The sequence below is a fragment of the Taurulus bubalis genome (genome assembly GCF_910589615.1).
Source record: "Taurulus bubalis genome assembly, chromosome: 16".
Lineage (NCBI taxonomy): Eukaryota > Metazoa > Chordata > Actinopteri > Perciformes > Cottidae > Taurulus > Taurulus bubalis.
The window spans coordinates 11645130-11667158 of record NC_136604.1 but is presented as its reverse complement, the minus strand read 5'-3'; the positions used below and the strand labels follow the sequence as shown (position 1 = coordinate 11667158).

General features: G+C 41.0%; 3 protein-coding genes across 3 annotated transcripts; 2 read left to right on the top strand and 1 right to left on the bottom strand.

Annotated features, from left to right (window-relative positions):
- The first annotated feature begins 3324 nt into the window (after positions 1–3324).
- azin1b (antizyme inhibitor 1b) lies at positions 3325–8114 on the top strand. The gene is made up of 9 exons (XM_079232200.1): positions 3325–3460; positions 3935–4125; positions 4291–4464; positions 4703–4875; positions 5110–5323; positions 5465–5539; positions 5991–6156; positions 7126–7235; positions 7804–8114. The coding sequence occupies exons 2-9, from the start codon at positions 4024–4026 to the stop codon at positions 8023–8025; spliced, it is 1236 nt and encodes a 411-aa protein (XP_079088326.1). The 5' UTR covers positions 3325–3460; positions 3935–4023; the 3' UTR covers positions 8026–8114.
- A 5105-nt stretch (positions 8115–13219) lies between these two features.
- On the top strand, positions 13220–17842 carry adnp2b (ADNP homeobox 2b; the record flags this gene model as incomplete). The annotated part of the gene is made up of 3 exons (XM_079231589.1): positions 13220–13327; positions 14818–14922; positions 15140–17842. The coding sequence occupies 3 exons, from the start codon at positions 13220–13222 to the stop codon at positions 17840–17842; spliced, it is 2916 nt and encodes a 971-aa protein (XP_079087715.1).
- Positions 17843–21700, bottom strand: ggcta (gamma-glutamylcyclotransferase a). Its single transcript, XM_079232187.1, has 4 exons — positions 21472–21700; positions 20137–20282; positions 19921–20053; positions 17843–19769 (listed from the first exon to the last, which is right to left on the bottom strand). The coding sequence occupies exons 1-4, from the start codon at positions 21586–21588 to the stop codon at positions 19644–19646; spliced, it is 522 nt and encodes a 173-aa protein (XP_079088313.1). The 5' UTR covers positions 21589–21700; the 3' UTR covers positions 17843–19643.
- Positions 21701–22029: the final 329 nt, after the last annotated feature.

The following is a 22029-nucleotide window of genomic DNA, read 5'->3' as shown; positions in this document are numbered from 1 at the left end:
ATTACTGAATAGTTCCTGACTTTAGGTGACAGTTCTTAACAGTTTCATTGGAGTGGGCTGATCATGAACTGATTCAAATGTTTTTAATCAACAATCTCTATCCATTATTATGCAATTAAATTAATTATCCTATATGTCCCTCTGGCAGTGTGTTAAACGTGTTATCAGGGTTAATACCACTAATATATCAAAGTAAGAATATCAAAATGACATGGATAAATTAGACAATTAAAGTTATTTCCCACGTGTGCTGTAAAATAGGCCTATTGTAAACAGCATATGTACAATGCAGAATATTTTAAATGGAAAAATAATAGCTATTAGTGTAGTTATTAATAGTCAGTATACTTCCTTGGTCACAAACTATGTTGGCAACAAAATGTTTTGGCCATTTCTTTAATGATATTGTCTTGTTATTTATCAGATGACACAAAGACAGATACCAGTACCAGCTGATACTGGTGGATATATCTGCCCAGCTACTCTAGCATTTCTTACAATTAACGATGCATAGTCTGGAAAAAGTTTTAACTTTGGAATTGTCTGCTGAGGGTATTGTGAATTGATTAGTAATGCAGTTATTTATACGTTGTACTTCTTGCTGCAAATTGAGTTTCCTTCCTGATGACAGTCAAGGCATTTAACTGAACTCAGCAGAACTGAAGCATGAAATCTAATTTCCTGATTGTCTATTCCTGTAATATTTACCTCTGGGCCATGAGCATGACTGTACTGCATGAATCCATGCATTTAGTCAAGTCACTTTGTCTCTGTAAAAAAGGCCAGCCAGCTCAGGGACTTTAAAACATCGGTGTCAACGTGCTTTCATATAGGACTTTCTTGTTTAGACTTCACGGTTTTCTAGGTCACATTGTTTTGTGAACACGGTGTCCCTCGGAGTAACTGTCATAAAATGAAGATAAGAGCATAGGACAGCCAAACAGCTACAGACATGCAGCATGTCGCTCCAGTGTCAGTGAAAATACAAGTCATAAGGTGGCTGCAGGCTGAGATTTCTTTTACCAGTCATTCACTGTTTATACTGAACTCCTGACCACCATGGTTTACGAGCTACATTTCTCAAAATGAATTTCTTCCCATCAAACTGAGTCACAGTTGACAATGTTTTTCTTCAGGACGGATCAACTAAATATTAGGTCAGCTCTTTAATCTTAATAATCCCCCAGATTCCTTGAGCACGAATGAAATATCAAGCGGCATATTTTGTATGTTTTGTCCTTCCTGTGTTGTACAAGTTTGTGGGTGCCACACCATTGTTTTTTTAAGTCAATCAAATATCCATACAGATCTTGAGAAAGGTGTATTACTGAGTTCTGCATGGTTGTAAAAACCGTAAAAACATGTCATTAACTGAGATTGTTGGAAAAGGCTTTTGACACACTGACTTTCTCAATAAAGTTGAAATGTTGATGAAAAGCACTTCATAACTCATAGAATTAACATCATGCTGGGGTTAGGGCCATGTAATCATAGAGGAAACCGCCATTGGCAGCATGTGACTGAAAACAATGCCATATTTTTACATTCTCAGACAGACTTGGAAAGAAGATTAAACAAGGAAATACAATTGCCCTCAACATCTATGAATGCCCAAATGTCTTCAAATAAGGCTAAGTTGTGTTAACATTTGATTACAACGTATAATACATTTATCAAATGTGATGCAGGGCTAAATATTACATTATCCAACTGTATATGTAATAAAGTAGTGAAAAGTAGCTCCAACATTAAAATGCTACTTAAATTACTTTCCAAAATAATTGTTTTATGTTTTGTATACACTGATAAATCTTACAATTGTGTATATATTATATACAGTGTTGGAAGAACTTGTGTCTTTTACTTATGTATAGTGGTTTGTTGTTAATTGTTCATTTGGATGCCATTAGTTGTTACCAGACAAGCAGCTTCTCAGCTATTCTTCCCGGGGTCCAAACGTAAAAATATATCTCCTCTCTCTCTCTCTCTCTCTCTCTCTCTCTCTCTCTCTCTCTCTCTCTCTCTCTCTCTCTCTCTCTCTCTCTCTCTCTCTCTCTCTCTCTCTCTCGATCTCTCTCTGAATTGTCCCAAGAAAACCAGAGCAAGGGCCTTGGACTGATTGACCGAAACGAGTGGCCATCTACGGAAAGTTTATGGTTATGTAACCTGAATAAACACCACAGAGCTACGGCGGCCTGTAAGATATTCGGAAATACATATTTGGTATGCGCTTAAAGATGCAGAAAGCTCATTGGTGGAACGGACTGTTAGGCCCCGCCCATGGCGGTTGATTACTCTTCCTACTTCCTCCACTCGGCTCCAGTCGTCCTCCACCCATCAGCCGAGAGAGAAGACGCCGCTCAGCTGCCGTTCGTCCGTCATCCAGACATATGGCACAAAACGCCCTGTTTCTTTCTTACATCGTTGTGCCCACTACTCTTTAAAAATTCCGCCGAAAAAGAGAAGACGATTTTCCAAAACATTCTGGCCGTTATCTCACGTAAGTAACGCGTAACACTTGGGTTGAGTTTCTTGAATTCAGCAGGCGGACGTAACATGGCGGGCTGGTCGTTCTGCCTTCTAGCCACACAGGACACAGCAATTCATTGCGTTATATGTTTTTGAGATGTACTAATGTTGCATTTGGAGATATTAGAACATGTCATGCGCTCTTAGCATCTTTGTCTAGAGTGTGTTCCAGTTGTGTGCCGGTATTGCTGTTTATTTGGCTGTTATTACCAAAACGCAGCGCTAACACGAGCCTCCTCGACGTGCTGTCGGCAGCCAGCTCAACGTGAGCAGCTCTCTAGTCTCAGCTCGTTTACTCGCGATTAGGTTTCCGATGTTAAATACAGCTGAGTGCGACATGTAGCTAAATATTAGTAACATGTCTGGGATAGAGTTTCCCGTTTGTTTGTGGTGACGTATTGCTATAAAAAAACATCACATTTGTTAAGTTATGACATTATCACAACACACGTGTGTGTTTTATTAATATACAATTATTGCATGATGTTGACTAATGGTGACTAAAAACAGTACGCTTATCCAATATGTAGTCTGGCATATTATACTGGGTGTTTATTGGGTTAAAAACGGAAGCCACGTAACCCGGCGCGAGAGTTGCTACATGTATCGATTGTGCCGGTGAAATCATCACAACAAATGTGACTCCATAGATAATAGCATGAAAGTTTGTCGTGATGACTCAAAAATGACCAACAAGACTAAGCAATGACATGATAAACATACTGTATATGTCTTTTATTTTTCCCTATGTATTCATATATATACATTGCATATGTGTGTCCCTCAGGGCTCCCCTGTCTCTGCACAGGTGTATGAGCGCTACCCAGGGGGCCTAGGGGCGGCTCTCTACCGGGAGCCCTTTGACTTCAACGCTGAGCCACCTTGGGATCCTAGCTGATAGTGGGACAGGTCCATCTCCTGACTTGTCCATGTGAGTGACTCAGTGTCTGTTGGCCACAACGTAGGCACATTTGCTTGCATATGCACACACCTGTAACAAAGTCCAGGAGCTGTATGTTCCTGGTGGCGTTGGGCATTCAAACCATGATGTGAGTAAACACATGTTTGTATTGGGGTTGACGGGCTTTTGAGAAAGTCAATAGATTTAGATAAAAGCTCAATGAGGTTTGTGGGTTTTACAGCTTTACTAATGATACAAGTAAGAATACAGCGTTGATATAATATATATATATATATATATATATATATATATATATATATATATATGATATGTGTGTCCAAAAAGGATTGCAGACTTGCTGTACAGTGTAGCTGTGGATTTTAAACATGGAAATGCATCCATGTAGAAAGTCATCAGCGCTATGTATGCCTGTGTATTTTATTTCCCTGGTTAATTGCTGTAAATTAAGGGTATATGTTTTTTTTCTTCTCTCTTCTTTTCCAGTTTGTTGCATACCGGCAGGACCCCATTGGCTCAGTCGTGACCCCTTGACTTGCTTATCTGTTCTTTATGATTGTCGGCTTACGGTTGAGATGAAAGGACTTGTTGACAAACCCAGCTACATCATTGAACTCCTGGAGGGAGGAGTGACCCTTGACGATGTCATTGACGGACACATCTGTGAGCAGGCCCTGGTCAGTTCAGCTTGCAGTGAAATACATTTTCCAAATACTTCAAATAGCTTTAATGACACTGTCGTTAGAATTAAGCAGTCCCCCGTCCCCCTCCTGGTGTGACTTTAGTGGTTTGACTAGTGAATATTTGTACTAAGTTCCGCCTTCACTTCCTTATGTTCCCAGGGGGAGAAGAGTGCGTTTGTGGTTGGAGACCTTGGAGCCCTGATGCGGCAGCATGTCTGCTGGCAGAGTGCAGTGCCACGGATGCAGCCCTACTACCCAGTCAAGTGCAACAGCAGCCCTGCAGTCATCGAGGTGCTGGCCTCCTTGGGCCTGGGCTTCATTTGTGCCAACAAGGTCAGCTTTAAACTTTAAAAAAAAATGTAGCTTTATTTTTTCAAACTGCATCACCCTCTTACGCAAGCACATGCCATTTTGGGGCAATTACATTACCAGCACTCAATTGATTACTAGTCAGTGGATGACTGTTATCCTTTTAACCTATGCAACACACTTAGTACCCTTTTGATTGTTCGGAGGGAGATTTTAGACTTTGTCGCGGTAATTTCTCTAACACATGTCCTCTTTCCTGCAGACTGAAGCAAGCCTGGTGCTGGAGCATGGCGTGCCACCAGAGAACATCATTCTGTCGGGAGTTTGCAAGCAGCTAGCACACATCAAGCACGCAGCCAAGAACAACATCCAACATCTTGTGTGCGAAAGTGAGGCTGAGTTGTCCAAGATTTCACGCCTGCACCCTAGTGCAAAGTAAGTGATCAAGTGCAGGAGCAAACCTTTTTCTTTGGCTACTTTTTAATCCTTGTGCACTTCTGAAAAACTGAAGACTGTGTCAATCTAATGTTAATCCAACATTAGGTTGACACAGGCTGACAATTAACATAAGATTGGGAAAATTATTGTTCGTGTCAAAAACATACTTACTTTGTTGTTGCTTTTTGATGTTTTGATTTCTGCCTGATGCTCCTTTTTTGTATCTTGTAGATTACTGCTGCAGTTGACCACCAAGGCTCACGCGGCTGAAACCAGCATGGCCTTTGGCTTTTCTCTGAAGAGCTGCCGGCACCTGTTGGAAGCAGCCAAGGAGCTTGGAGTCCAGGTGGTAGGGGTGACCTTTCACATCCCCAGCTCCTGCCAAGACCTGCAACAGGCCTACAACCATGCACTGTCAGATGCCCGCTGTGTGTTTGACATGGGGGTAAGCACTTTCTGGAAAATATATAATCATAAAATTAATTTAGAAAATGTGTGACAACTCAAGATTCCTTAATGCATTTGTATCCCTTTTACTTTATTTTTCATAAAGGGTAACAACTGATTGTCTGCTGTTTCTGTTTAGGTGGATCTGGGCTTTAACATGAACATCCTGGACATTGGGGGTGGATTTACTGGCTCAGAGGGTCAGCTCAAACAGGTAAGGTAAACAACTGACATTTTTTGGAGTTGCATTAATCACTATGTACATGTTGTGCAAAGAGCCTCAAAATATAAAACATAACTGATAACTGAAGCACAAATTAACATGCAACTCCAAGATAGATTACACCATTTCAGGCTACTTTATTCTCTTTGGCCATCAACATGTTGAAGACGTGACCAGTTTACTCAAATAAATGTTCTTTTATGTAAAACAGAAAACTGTTATTCCTTTTTTGTTTCTGAAATAATTGAATGATGCCACCCTGGATGTTGTTTAAAAAATACAAATATGTTGGTAGGCAGCCATTTATACACAGCAGTGATGTACTTTCTTTGTACTCTAAGGGTTGAATGCACTTATTGTAAGTCGCTTTGGCCAAAAGCGTCAGCTAAATGTAATGTAAATACCCCCTAAATGCATATTTACTGTAACTTTGTGTGTGCAGGTTGAGTCTGCAGTCAGGCCGCTGCTGGATGCTTACTTCCCCCCACTGTCCGGTGTGCAAGTGTTGGCCCAGCCAGGCAGCTTCTACGTGGCCTCTGCTTTCAGCCTGGCTGTCAACGTGGTTGGCAAAAAGGTGATGAACCGTCACTGGGACAGCCTCACTCAAGGTGAGTTACTTAATTCTCTGAGGTTGTCTTTGTCCTGTGTTGTTCAGTTAAATATGACTGTAATACATGTCTCTGCACTCACTGACTGTGAAAAGGTGCAGATAATTATGTGCAGATTTAGAAAAGAAAGAATGGTTTGTCATCTCATATTTGTTGTGTCAAGATTTTCTTGCATAATCACAGCAAAACCATCAGCGGTCAAGTCCTCCATTGCCCGATAATTAGGGTTGGGTACCGAGAACCGGTGCCATACTGGCACTGGTTCCAACACGTCCGGTACCTACCGGACCGAAAAGCAACGCAGATTTCGGTGCTTCCTTCCGGTGCCTTAGCCGATTTAAATACTTTTTTTTTTTTTTACACTACTCTGTAAAGTTGCACGGTATATAGATACTAAAAAGGTAGCAAGGTGCCCGCACGCTAAAAACGATTCTTAAAATAGCTGCTCTGCTCTCTGTCCGCCTGCACGCAGAGCGGGGCTCGAGGGGACGGGGCTTCCAGCACTCACACACACACACACACACACACAGTGCGCGCACACACAGATCGCTGGAGACATGAGCACGAGCTTTTGAACGTCCGTCCTCGGCTTGATGGAACAAATCTCTCCAGTTGATATTAATGATGACGTGTAGTCCAGTAAAGCAGCAGTTTTAGGATCCAACAGTTTCTGAGTTCTGTTGCACCAGTCCCATCAGGCCACGTTAAGTTAAAAGGTTTGAAGCTGTAGTTTGAAGTGTGTTTTGTATGTACTTATTTATTTATATCTATAGTATACTTAAAACAGTTAATAATATTGTTCAATTTGAAGAAAAAAATTGCCTTGGCAATAAAAAAGTATCGATTTAGGCACCGGTATCGTTTTAAAAGTATCGGTTTAGCACCGGTATCAGAAAAAACCCAAACGATACCCATCCCTACCGATAATACACCATGTATTATGTTTCTGATATCGCTGTATTTACACAGGTGGGAACAATGAAGATGCAGAGTTCCTGTACTACATGAATGAGGGTGTTTATGGCCCATTCAGCCGCAAGCTGCTGGGAAATTGCATCGCTGCCCCGTCAGTGCACAAGGTTAGTAGGGATCCACCCAAGAGACTCAACCCCATTCAGGACTGAATGAAGAATCTGATGGCAGCGCTAGTTGAATAGGGAAAGGGGGGCATGCATTATGAGTATTTAAGGAAGCCGGATCAGAATTGAATCATATTGACCTATATAAAGACTCCATTGGTTCTGGATTTACAAAGCTGAGGTTTTTAAACATAGTGTTCTTTCAAAGTGTGGCAATAAGATTAACAGCGACCCACAAACAGCAGTTTGCTTCCCAGCTACTCCCAACCACATGAGAACTTAACCCCCTGATGCTAACAAACATTTGATACTGGCTATCCAGTTTTAGCTTGCTTGCTAGCTAACCAGCATGTTTGTGATATGAGGAATATAAACTACAGGAATACAGGTTGCAAATGATGATGCATCAGTTGTTTTTAATGGTAATTTTACTGAAAATCAATACTTCAGTTGCAATATAATATTGTTTTTGCATTTCACATGTAGAGTATGAGTCAACAGTAGAGATGTAATTTACTGTGACAGACGGCCTTTTTAAGTAACATTTCTGATTGTTTCCTCTCTCTAGCATGTGCGGTGTGCTGAGGAGGGAGTGTATCCCAGCAGCCTGTGGGGCCCATCACTGGACCAGCTGGACCAGGTGGTGGAGCGCTGCCTGCTGCCTGAGCTCAGTGTGGGAGACTGGCTTTGCTTCTCCAACATGGGAGTGTGTGGCCTGGAGGAGTTCAGCTGCCTCTCCAGCTCCCCCCAGCTGCCCGTCTACTACACTGTCTCCACTTGTCACAACTAAAACTAATGTAGTAAGAATATGTTGCATTTACAAGGAACCCACTTTGATGCTTGGTGTTGCCCACAGGTACAAAATGCTGGGGGCCGGTGGGGCACTGGACAGTGCCATGAAGAATTTCTCCATGGTCCGGTACAGTGTGTAACTACCCTCTGCCCCTGCCCCGTACGATATTGCACAGATCCCCCTTAGCCTCTGCTTTCACCATGTGAGAAGAGGGGTCAGCAAGCTATTTGGGACATGGGGCTAAATGTGGTCAACATTCCATGTCCCATTATTTCTTCCAGGAATTTGACTTTTTTTACCTCTAGAAATGGGAAATAATTGGTTGTTTGATACCTCAAATGTCTCAAATTTGATCTGGAAGATAATCTTCCCATTCTCGCTCCTCGCTCTGATGGACTCTAAAAATCTGTCCGCTAAAAGAACTCCAGCTCAAATGACAATATGCAACAAAATGGACGACTCTTTGGAGAGGGAGACCTCCGCCCTGCCTCCCTCCAACATGTTTGGGTGGTTCGTTTCCTAAATCAAATCCAGTTTACAAAATGTACAATTGATTTTAAATTATGTTCTCTATTGATTACCTGTTGACAGTCGTGTAAATCCTATGTCTGTACAACACCAATACATTTTGTCTGTAGATGATTTTTGAAGTGTTTAAAATAATCAATGCCTTGTGTGGATTCTATACTTCAGACCCCTCACTTTGCATAGTTTAAATCATGACAATGATGTAACCTAATTCTTTATTGCAGCTCACCTCAATGCGTTTTTATTTATTGGAATCAGATAATACTCGGGCAAATTTAAAGCGGCATCTTTAAGTGTGTTCTGCCCAGGTATTATACTGTGGACCATCTAACAGTGTTTTCCGGATAAGATATTTATGTTTTTTTTTTAACGCTACATGGATTAAGTGTGCTGTGATTGCCATTTGTGACCTCAGTGGTTTCCCTTTCTCGAAAGGCATGAAGAAATTGCTGTGGGAGCTTCTCTCGTGGTTGAGCTGTAACTTGAATACAGAGAAGCGGCATACACCTTAATGCACTCCTTGCCTCTAATAGAGACAGGTTAATCTGGTTTTAAATGCACACAATCTTTTGTAGGTTAAATAAGTACTGTGACATTTAACACCGCAGCTCTGATTTGTCAGATCCTCATATTAGTATCTCGTCCTTGTTTTTTACCGGATCTGAAAAATCAGCAAAGGAGCTATTTCTCAAACATAAACAATGTGTATGTGGCAGATGTGGACTTATTTGTCTATCGCTCACACAAACGGCATGCTAGCTGTACACAGACCTCTCTGAGGCAGTGCAAATGACGAGTAATAAACTTCCTCATGCCTCTCTAAAGTTATGAGAGACATAATGCATAGTCTCTTGTATAGCTAAATGTCTCATGTCTGATACAATTAAAGGTGTTGTTACTGAACTGCAGTTTTTAAAGAATCCTGCCCTTGTGTGTTTATAAATGACTAATGTATTAATTACTTGCTTGTCTAAGGCACTAATGGACCATAGCCTGTTTTTGACTGTAAATTGTGCTTGTTAAAGTAATGAAAGTGATTAATTTAATACATTTCTGACTGAAATAATTTATCTTGTGTATGTGTGATCTTTGGTGCAGCAAATTCCTACACAAAATATGAACATCATTTTAAACCCATGTGTATTTGACCTGGTGTGTATTCTGATTGTACAGTAGTTGAATGTCCTGGAAACAATTTAATCATTAATTTACAGCAGAGAATGGGGTCTCCTTTATGACCAAGTACCATTCTAGAGTATTGTAATGTGTGTTGATGATAATATCAATTGTCCCAACGAGAATTAAATCTGTAAATCAGTTTTAGATGTACATTACAAGATAGCAGAGCACAACAGTATCATCTTACAGCTGCTGCTATTTTCTTATAAAGTAAACCGGCATGGGCTTTGATTGAAAATACATTAAATGCTGAACACTTCAATTACAGTCGAAGGATAGTGTTCAGCATCTACATTATGTCTTATTCACCCACAACACAGTATGTGTTCTTATGTGGTTCTGAAACCAGCTATTATATAATTCAATAATCAAAGACATTTGAAGGTGGAAATCCATATCAGGTTGCCAGGATGACCTGCTGGCTCAAGAGGAATTGGATCAGAATTGAATAATACCGGTAGATATTTAATCAATTGTCATTGCTGCATGGACATTTCCTGGCACGTCCTGTCTGTCCCTGAACAACAAACTCGGCTCTCACTTGCTTGTGTAGCTTTTGATAGGATCCTTGCTTGAGTGTTCATAAAGCATGATGTAGTGCTGATTTTTAAATAAGACCAATGCCATATATTGAGTAGGTAACTTCAGTCGTTGCTCACTGAGCTTTAACGTCATTAAAATACCAAAGCCCGATTGATGTAAACACATCTAATTTTAAACTATTGATTTAGTCTGCTTTAAAATGAATTACAGCCACAGAAACATGTCCTTGGCGTTGTATGTGAGAGGTCCCAGCTCAAACATTGCTCTAAGAGGAGTTATTATAGCTCTAATTTAGTGTCTCATGTTAATGTGTTTATTAGAGGAGATGAAATGTTAATTACATTAGAAATATGATTAATAGATGGGTGGAGAGTTTGCTCATTTTACCAATCGCTGCATATCACCCTGTTCAAAAAGTGCTGAGTAGAGTGAATATAGAAGGAACGATCAAGGTGCATTTGATAGTGGTGTAACACACAACTTATTATTCTGTCAAGAACCAAGCATACAATATTTCACTGTAGAGCCTCATAAAGACAACTATACTTTACAATGAATAACAAGGTCACAACACAGACAGGATAGATTTGAAATTGCTTACGGGGCAACTTAATTAACTATTCATTGTGACTGAGAAATCATGAATGAACTCCAAGTGGTTGATTCTGATTGGTGACATAACCTAGTTTGACAAGAAGGAATCTGACAGTGACGATGGAAAAATCTCTTTTCCCTTTCTTACCTACCTTGGGTCTAGCGATGATGCCATCTAACTCCCTTGTCCTTCAGCAGTCTTACCTTTGGGAGATTCTGCAATGCTATCAGTTTAAAATAGTGTTCAAACTTCAGCACAGGCATTGAGAATGTTAAATCATCCTGGTTTGTATTGCCTGACCAGAGGGCACAATGGTAGTAAAAATGTTAATTAGTTTATTAAATCACTTTAACATCAAACTGCTTTATGCAATAGAACTTGGAAAAACATTTCAAATGGTCAAGTTTCAATTTGACCGATTAAGGGAATTTTAACGGTAAATTACATCACATTGGTGCGGATAAAGCACTGTATCTGGATTTGTGATACTTTAAAATAGCTAATAAAATCATTCAGTAGTCCAAAATTGTACAGAATTGTAGGTTACGAGTCTTGTAAAAGTATATCGACTTTTTCGATACTTTTTCACTACGTATACAAATTTTCAATTAAGTTTTGCTATTGGGATACATTTGGTAGCTAGCCATTAAGATTGTATTGTAATTCTTTAAAACATTAGAAATTCCTAAAAACTTATGCTATGCTAGCTAAAAGACAATTTTTACTTACTCCACTCCCAAAATGGTGGTTCAATTTCATTGGCTCGAAAAAGTAGCATGATATGACATCACACGACAAGGATCCACCCATTTAGCTCATTTTCTCGACAGCTCATTGGTTAGACTTAGTACCACGTGACTGCCAGGGGGAGTCGCATTAGCCACGCCCCCCGACCTAGCTATCTGCTGTAGAACACAAAAGTCCAAATAACAAGTCAAGTATTTCAAAAAATTCTGAAACAGAAATATGAAATGTATCACCTGGACTATCTGAAACGATGTTTGACAGTCTCTGTGAAGGAATAAAAAGTTATTATGTTTCTGTGCTGAGAAGTCTCCCATTGGTCAGTTTGTGCAGTATGCAAATCTTGACAGCTACGTCAGTTCCTGAACTTGGGCGCCATTTTTTTCCTCAATAGGGGAAGAAAGGGACAAAAGCTGACCAAGAGAAGCCCACCCTGCGAAGGGGGTACGCAAACATCATCTTTCATATTTGTTCACATTATTCATACAGCGGTGTGTGTTGACAGAGGATGCTGCTCGGATGAGTATGTGTGTGCAGCGCTGGCGGTAGCAGGCGCGACTCAGCGACACACACACACACACACGCGCACACACACACACACACACACACACACACACACACACACACACACACACACACACACACACACACACACACACACACACAGTAGAGGGACGGTGGAAGTGGAAAACGTTATCCCTGTCGGAGGTGGCACAGCGACAACTAACGTCAATCTACACCAAAATCTGGACGAGGTAAATATCCGCGGAGAGGCTGAAGTAGGAAGCAGCGGCCAGCGTGCTACCGGAGGCTCAGTGACTCCAGCAGCTTACACTGTGTTAGCATGGAGGGCAAGGTTTTAGTTCGTATGAGGTCTGTCGTTAAATCAGGACAGTTTTTACTCCCTAGAATACGTTTTGTTGTGTATATTTTCCTTCGGAAATGGCCAGCCATTGAATCATGTATTATTCACGCAGAGACTGGCCGTATGAAATTTTAAAATCAGCTGTTGCACAGTAAGATAACTATTGTGTTATTAGTGTCACCACAATGCTTCTGCGGATGCTATATACATCTTACGTTGTAGTCATGTTATTTTCATTTTTCTAACCTGGGATTATCTTTAAGCAGTTAGTATTTTACCAATTCATTTGTATGCACGTTTTATAAGTCTGCAGTAAGACTTCATAAGTTGACACACACCAGAGGCGTTCAATAGCAATAATAATAATTATTCTTTAACATTATTAGATTGCCTTGTTGATTTTTCTGCTGGCTTGTGTTTGCTGTTGCCATTCTTTCCATGATGTGCCATTTTTCTGTGTGCTATTCCTAATTTAAACAGTCGCCATTCACCAAACAACTGTATTGTGCTGCAGTTGAAAGTGGAAATGATTATTTTACTCAAACAGTTTTTACTTGTAGGCCTTGACTAGGGAATGTTGTGACTGTGAATGTACTCGCAACATCTAATAAATAACATAGCACATCAAATAAAAGATTAAGTTACATTTCAGTGGTATTTCTCAAGGCTTCAGAATAGTATTTTTTGTCATGCTTAGATTAATGCTTTGTTTTCTTCTACAAGGCTCCAGAGGAATAATGTATCAGTATCCAGTTGGAAATATTGAGAAGATCCGAAAGGCACGCAAGGCGGTGAAAAACATCCTTGGTGAGATTGGCCTGGAAGACTGCCAAAACCTGTTGAAGGTATGTTTTAGCTTGGAAACAATGGAAGAGTCCTTGTAAGATTTGGGTCTAACGCTTGTATATAAGTGTAATTAACGCTTCAGAAAAGGTTGTCTCAAATAAATGTATGTATGTGTGTCTGTGTAAAAAAAGAATAGCAAAAAAAGTTACAAACACTAAGCTAATTTTGTTGTGATTATTTATGTATATCAACAGCATTGTTGTCCAAAAATGTCAGACATACAAGAATAGTATTCAAAACATGGGTCAACATGCATTTTGTTACAAATAATACTCGTCATGTTTCAACACTTTTGTTCCAACACACTATAGTATGTGCAACAACAGCCTCAATGGTTTACAAAAATATTGAATTATTATTTATTTTTTTAAGTTGGTGTGTAAACATTTTAACAGCCAATGTAAAATCTGATTTGATTTTGATAATGACAGTCACCTTAAATGAGCAATTCAGATGGTTTTTGGTCTTTGGTTGTTATGGCAACAAGTGGGGTTGGGCGATATGATGTCATGTCTAGTGTCTAGAGATTTTCTGTGGTATTGGGCTAATGTGGACAATCAATGAGCAGGACGGCTTGATAGCAATGTTGGATTCATAGATTAGTTTTTTTTTTAGGATTGCAGAGATCTTACACTTAACTAGCTTCTGGCATGATTTAAACTCAAATCTTGACTTACACACACACACACACACACACACACACACACACACACACACACACAAACAACTATTTATCAATTTTACTGCATCTATAAGCACAGCTGAAAATGAATGACGTACTGTGTTGAGGCGCTGGTACTAGAATGTGTTACATTGTGGCACTGTTACAATAATAACGGTCGTACCTGCATTGCAATGCTGTACGTTATGCAATGCAGGTACGATCTTCTGGGGAAATGAAGGCTTGCTTTACGGCACAGAGGAAGTGTGTCAACCATTGAAATAGAAGTAGAAGGGACATTCCCATTCAAATAACATAGCTGGATGGTCAGAGTGGCAGCAGACATTTTTCTGTGTACCGTTGCCAGTTTTTCCTGTAACGATTTGAGGGACAGAGGACGTCGTATGTGTACAGATTGTAAAGCCCTCTGAGGCAGATTTATTATTGTGGGCTCTACAAAATGAATTTAATTTAATGTTGACCGTTGTAGAGCGCTAACTTCCATATAAACTAAACAGATTACAGCAGGTTGCAGACTGGTGGCGAAATAACGCCATCAGACAGCGGGGTAGTAAGGTAGCTTGCTACTTCCACAATGATTTAATGCTACACTGGTAAAAGATAATGTGCGAGCTAATTATTTTTCATTTAACCTAAAAATCCTGCGGCGGGACACCGCTGAAAAATTTATATGACTGGAATACTGGTGTATTTTACGCTGCCTTTTATAATGTCACTTGGATCGGGGTTTATAGTTCCAAATGGTATTCGTTCGGAGAGTTGCCTGTTGCCACTTCAACATGTGTTTGTTTGTTTTTTACTTTGCAGGATCTCAATGAAAAGTCTGAGAAAAATGCGGACGAAGATAAGGTCTTTCAGGAAACTGATTGGGTTGATATCACAGATGGATACAATGGTAAACTCCAGAAAAAGGTGAATATGGATGATTGTTTGCTAGTTTGAGGATTTGTTAAATAATTTAAAATGTCACTAACCTGTTGGTTAACCCATACCTGTATTGTAGATCACAATGTCCTATTTAGGAAGAGAGTAGTCATTCCGTATTACTTCAGGTGTGCGGCTTGGTATGAATGTTACATACTTGGTACAAACTGCACATTTGAACTCTGCTCATTCTGTTTCTATTCAGTGGCCTTATAGGTCTCGGGCTCTGTGCTGTAGCATGTGCAAGTACTCAACACACAACATCTACAACTTCAGGAGCCACATCTCTCGTTGCCATGGATATCTGCAGTCATTCTGTGCGCTGGCACCCTGTTCTAAGTGCGTCTTCACCGGACCCCCCAAGTTCCTCAAGAAGCACATGCTGTTCTTCCATGCCACCTACATACAACCGCAGAGGGAGGTGCCTCTACCCGCCCATCGGGGAAATGAGCGGTATCAGTGTCGGAGATGTGGATTTCCAGCCTCCTCTATCTTTACGATGAAGAAGCACATCATCCTCAAGCACCTGGACACTGTGGCAGAAACGTATATCGGTTACAGATTTATCCCTCAGGGGACTACATCTGTGAAGGTCTACTGCTGCAAGGTGTGCAAGGTGAACACTGGGAACCTAGACCAAATGTTGCATCACATGCTGGTTGAGCCATCGCATTATTCAGTCGGCACACAAGTGCAGAGCATGATTTATGAGAACAAGAACTTTACCATTAAAGCAACACCGAATGGGAATGGTGTGTTTGTGACATTCCCAAGCATTGCTCCTAAACTACAGCAACCTCACATGTTCAACAGTAAGTCCTTGGTTATTCCAAGTAATGGCCAACCTGGTGGCACTGTGTTGTCCTTACAGCATTTAGGAAGAACAAACAGTACAACTCTGATCTGTTCCCCCGGAACCAACCAGGCTTTTCTGCCCCCTCAAGCGTCGGCGCTAGTGCAGCTAGCTAGTGCTGAAGCTAAAGGTTTGCTCCAGCCTGGTGCCACGATAGCCCTCCGAGGTGCTTTGCCTCAAGGAGCAGGATCTATGGTCCAGCTTCCCATACTGTCCAACGTGTCTCTGAAACAGGCACATATGGCTCTAGCTCCACCACAACATACTCCACAAACGCAGCAATTCCTTCTCCAATCAGGACTGCGGGCCAACACGGCAGCTGGAGCTGTATTGAAGCCTGCCGTGGATACAAAAAATGCACCAACGAACCAAGTCACCCTACAAGGTACCATGCTGACTTCACAGTCCCTGCTGAGTCACTTGATCCCGACTGGCAACAAGATGAATGGCATGCCCACATACACTTTTGCTCCTCTGCAAGTAGCAATGCATAGCAATGTCTCCCAGAGCACAAGTACCCCTCTCAAGACTGTTGAGCAAACAAGGAACTCCACACCACAAACTAAGAAATGGATTACCTGTCCCCTCTGCAATGAACTCTTCCCTTCTAATGTCTTTGATGTGCACACAGAGGTCGCTCACCAGCAAAAATCCAACACATCCAAGTCAGAAAGTGTGGCGGCACGAGCGGCGTTCTTGAAAAAGATGCCTGACAAAACTGTCAAATGTCTAACGTGCAAAATTCTTCTCTCAGAAAAAAGCGTCTTCCAACACCTTCTACATGGCCTGAATTGTTTGTACTGCTCCGCATTGTTCTTTTCAATCAAACAGCTTGTTGACCATGTAAAGCAGCACAATCCCACAAGCAAGACATACTGTGATTTTCTGAGGCAGAAGTACAGGGTCTACTCTAAAGGTATCGGAGGAATCCTGTTCCCTTACTTCGATGTCCACACCACCGCACCAAAAGAGGTCTTAGGAGACACTGAGGTCAATCTTGCTCTGGTCACAAATTCACTGGACTTGATCTTCTTTAAGTTGCAGCCGAGCAGCCAGCCAGACATCTGCACGGCAACTGCAAAAATCAACAGTGCGTATTGTCCCTTCTGTGACGAAAAGTTTCAGAATGAGACCGAACACCTTCAGCACCTGAAGCAAAAACACTTGGTAGCACCCACAATTCACGCTATTCTCAAGACGGAGGCTTTCAAGTGCATTTACTGCAATGGTGTGTACACGGGCAAGGTCACCCAGCAGGCGGTGATGCTCCACATTCAGCGATGCCGGTGTTCCCCAAAACAACTGCAGCCACCCAAAACTACAGCGGCACCACCACCACCACCAACAACAACCCCCCAGCCACAGCCGCCGCCAAAACCTGCTCAGCAGCTTAGTCAGCAACTCTACTTTCTCCAAATGCCACAAGGACTGACAATGAAACCAACGTTGGCGCCAGCTCGCCTGATTCAAGCTGCACCCACTGCAGCGCGCCCAGAGACGGAAGCAGAGGTGCTGTCGAAGAAGAGGCTGGAGGCTGCATGGAGGGAAGTCTTGGAGACCAACAAACGAGAGCGGGAACAAAAGGCGATCATTCGCAAGAAGCGAGAGCAGGATAAGTTGGTGCCCCCGCCAGAGCCTGTGATTCAGATCGATCCCACAGTGAAGCTGGTGTTGGAGCCCAGTGCGGTCGAGCGTCGCTGCAGTGAGGGGCGCAAGGACTTCATATCCAAATACTTCAACCAGAACCCCTATGCGACCAAAACTGAGACCGAAGAGCTGTGCAAAAGGCTATCGCTCACGAAGGCAGAGTTGGCAGCCCACTTCAGCAAGAAGCGCAGTAAGTGCATGAAGAGCCTCAAGAGGAACACGGCTGCCATATTCCTCGGCTTTAACATGACGGAACTGAGCAAAGTCAAGCACAATCTCGACACCACAGAGAAGTCACCCGCTGATTCAACAGAGCCCATGGAAAACGGTGAGGATGGACCAGAGCCAATGGATGAAAGTGGAAATGCGAAAGTTACGGATGGGGAACCGGTGGAGCAGATGGAATAGGTTGTGAAATGTGTGAAAATGTCCCCAATTAACCAACGGAAAACAACTAAGATACTGCCTTTGTGTCGACAGTCACGAGAAAAGTTCATCATGCGGTGCATACAATGCATTACATAACATACAAGTTACCTGTGAGTGAGGGAAGTCTCTTAATGTAGCCCACATTAACAGTGCTTTGTTTGACTTCAGTCTGTTATCTGTTGTCCATGTCCTAATTTCCACATAAATGCAGAGAATATAATAATTAAGATACAGATTTATTGTCTGTGAGATATAAAGGTGTCGAGCTGCAACAATATTTACCTGGTTACAATCTCTTACTCAACAATGGCTACTGACTGCACTTCAAGCACTGATTTGCTCCTAATAGCTGCTTTTGTTTTGCACCCTTTAGTAAAGCCCACTTGTAATTCCTACATCACTGCTTGTCTGCTAATATCAGGATTTAAGTGCACACTTCACATGGGCTTGGTTTTTCATGATATTATGTTTTTTCGTTTACAATGTTTTATCTTACATATTTGGACCTATGTGTTTTATCGTTTAGATTGATCACACCACTTCCCCCGCCTCCCACATTTAAACAGTTTAAGGGGAAACTGTTTCTCACTCACCACCTCCTGCAGAAGGAGAATCTTCATCTTGCAGTTTTGAAGCCAAAATCTTAAGAATGTACAAATAGTTGAGTTGTCGGGTTGCTTAATTCCCAGTTAAGGAATATTATATATTTTTGACCATGTTTCTTGCATGAGATTTTTTTTTTTTATTATCAGATAAAATTATGATTTGTGCCATTGTGAAGTTTGCATAGACTTGGAAATCTGTTTATAAATCGAGGAAATTTACCTCGAGATTCAACAAAATATAAAATAAGTTATTGGGTGGTCACCATATATTGTTTGTTCTCCTGATGGCAGTTCTTTTGTACTATACTTGTATTTTATAGAATTCCTAGAGGATTAAAAATGTTGGTAGCGGTGCAAACTATCTATTCTGTCTAAGGCAACTGTGTTGTAACAAATACAGAGGTTTCCTTACGTGAATGATTCATTGTTATTTTTCATTTCATAATAAAAACCTATAATGTTAAATTAAGCTGTGTTAAACCACCCCAAGGTAATTTTCTTTCACGTGTACCTGAATAACCTGGACAATTATTTAAAACATCAGTCCGATCTTTATTCTTGAATGAGCAGGGATAGAACATATTGGTTAAAGTCAGAATAAATGCTGACACGGGTCTTCAGGGTGTTTCATCAGTGTTTATTATTCCCCTGAACTAAAACAAATGTATGCCAGTCACATACATTTTAGTCTTCCATTGTGATGGCTCCAAAATAAAATGCATAAATTGTTTGACAGCACCTTGAAATAAATAATAGACAAAATTTACGCTGTATTTTGTGCCCAGCCAAACGTCTCATTATTACCTTCATGCACCACTAACTTCTGGCCTCATGATGGTGCCAAATAAAACTTCATAACAGGGTTTCTCAATTTTGACTACAAATGTTTGACAAAAAAACAGTTACTAGCTTTTTCTATGGTCTTTTAGCAGTCTCAAAATCACCATTACATTATCATTGTATTTCTAGCATCTGGCTGTGAATTGCAATTTAAAGTGCTAGAAACTGCCAGAGATTTAGTGAATTGATGAACTTAATAGCTACTCTTAATAGCTAGTTTATTTTTCTTCTCCATATTTGCTCTTTATCTTCTCAGAACAGCTACTAAAAGGACTTTGGTGAGGTTGTTTTTGTCAAATGATGTTTCCATTGTCAGAAATGTGAACTTTCAAGCTCTACTTCATGTCTATTCTTATTTGATCAAGCATTGAGGGGCCGCTGTAGTTGTTGGTTTGAATGGCCTCCAGCCACTTCAGGTATTCTACTGGGAGTCCATTCTGCTTTGCACCCAGACACACCACCTTATATGAAACAGAGAGAGAAAGAGACTTTCAAATTAACATTTAGATTTAGTCACAAAAACATTTGACTAGGTAAATTGGAAAGTTACATGTATTGCTTAATGTGGGTTTTATTGCAACCGGACCAGTGTTTGTGTCTACATGCACACACCTGTTTGTACTGAGGAGAGGGAGGGCAGGCGTAGACATTTTTCATCTGATAAGTCCTGCAGAATATGAGTCCTTTGTCAGTCTCCACTGAAACCTCCAGCGGAGCGTACATTCCCTTATTCACCCCTTCCTGTCTGAGGACAGACAGATACATGCTGCAGTTGATTCAAGTGAAGACATTAACTGGTTAACAGCTGGTTGTGTGGTTGCGTCTCACTTATCTAGCCTTGCGAGGTCCTCATTCCTCAAGGTCCAGATTACTCCCCACACTTCAGCCCCTGGACAGGAACTAATGGTGGCCACTCCACCATGCCAAATAGAGTCCTCATTTTTCTCATACAGGCCAAAGTTTAACTTGTGGTCCTGCACACACACACACACACACACACACACACACACACACACACACACACACACACACACACACAAAGTGTGGATGTGAAAGAAGTAAAAGACAAAAAGGCTACATGTGAGTAGTGATGAGTCATTGTGCATTTTAAACCACATGACTTTTAATCCCCTGCCTGTGTTGTAAAAAGGGTGCCTACTGCATTGTCCCCAGTGAACCCGTTTGCTGTTGGTGGTCACAGCATAGCTGTTGTGACAGCTGGTGCTAAAGCTCATCGTGGAAGTGGGCTATGAGAAAATAATGGATATTTGCATATGTTATGCTCTGCTATTTTATTGTATATATATATATATATATATATATATATATATATATATATATATATATATATATATATTCAGTATTTTTCATACTTAATATTTTTTATTTACTCTGTAACTTTGCTTGCTGCTGCTACAAACAAATCCCCCCTAAAGTGTGTGTGTATATATATATATATCTTGCTGTAGTAGTTACCACGGCTGTTTAAAGTAGGTAGAGAAAACGTAGCTGTCCTCCTGAATGCCTAATTGTTTAGTTTGTGTGTAAAAAAACAACAACCGAGTTTATGCTGAGGAAAACGTATCACTCGCGAATGAAACGTCGCTTGTATTGTTTAAGTATTAAATCAGAAAGGGAACAAGCTGCCCTTCCTTTAAATAATACAGTTTATAAATGCACATAATCATCTTTAGAGCCTGTTTGGCTAAACATATGGCACGTAGAATTAATCAGATTTACAAGTAGGCATTCACGAGGACAGCTACCTCGTCCTCGGGTGAAAGTCACAAGTTAACGGGGTCGCGTGATAAATCTACACTGCCAAAAGCAGCTAAAACGATGTAAAATAGTTCCCCTTTAATCTCCCCTCAATGACTCAATGTCAGCGTTGCATTCAGTTAACTGACGAACAAGCAATACAGGAATTATTGGCATATAAAATGAAAGACTGTTATGGTCCTATATGTAACGGTTCAGTGTTTTCATATTAATTAACACAACTAATGAATTGTTACATCAGTTAACTGTATGTATCACTGTCAATTATCTTCAGGATAACGTACAAACAAAACAGCTGCTACAAACAAACAGCTGCTACAAACGTGCCTCTCTCTATGTTAATGGCCACATGACGATATTAAAGCTTAATGACCGATTCGTTACCTTTAGTCGTCCGGTGCAGTGAAAGGTCGCAGACGGGTTTGCCAGCTGCAGTCTTTCCTTCAACAAGTTACTTCCGAAAGCGAAATACATGAAGCGACCGCCGGCACTAACAGACATCTTGTGATATCCGTTGGTTGCGTAAGCTGGACGACTACCGGGATGTCGGCATATAAATAATATATTTCTATATAAATGTATGGATGTTGGTGTCCGTAGAGGCGGAGACCGCCGCTGTTACTTCCCAACTGGTGCTCGAACTAGCAGGTTCCCCGACTCACCTGTCCGCCTCACGTCAGCAGTGTTGGTGCCTCTGTCGGCAGATTCGTCACTCATTCACCACAATAATACCGGCGACTTTCATATCAACTGCGGTGAATATGAGTGTCACAGCAGCACACTAATTTTTTTTATTTTTTTGAAAGAAAAAATATTTTCGATTACACTAGAGTAAACAGCATATGAGTTACTGAATTACTTTGCAATATCAGCTCCTGAACGCGTGTCCAGGTGCGTATTGTTACGTCATTGTACACTCAGCCAAATGAAGAAAATAAGTTA

Coding starts and splice junctions, on each gene's coding strand:
- azin1b (XM_079232200.1), top strand. CDS start 4,024: ATGAAAGGACTTGTTGACAAACCCAGCTACATCATTGAACTCCTGGAG. Junction 5,324..5,464: donor GCTGTGTGTTTGACATGGGG/GTAAGCACTTTC, acceptor GTTTCTGTTTAG/GTGGATCTGGGCTTTAACAT. Junction 5,540..5,990: donor CAGAGGGTCAGCTCAAACAG/GTAAGGTAAACA, acceptor TTGTGTGTGCAG/GTTGAGTCTGCAGTCAGGCC.
- ggcta (XM_079232187.1), bottom strand. CDS start 21,588: ATGTCTGTTAGTGCCGGCGGTCGCTTCATGTATTTCGCTTTCGGAAGT. Junction 20,283..21,471: donor ACTGCACCGGACGACTAAAG/GTAACGAATCGG, acceptor GTGTGTGTGCAG/GACCACAAGTTAAACTTTGG. Junction 20,054..20,136: donor GACCTCGCAAGGCTAGATAA/GTGAGACGCAAC, acceptor GTCTGTCCTCAG/ACAGGAAGGGGTGAATAAGG.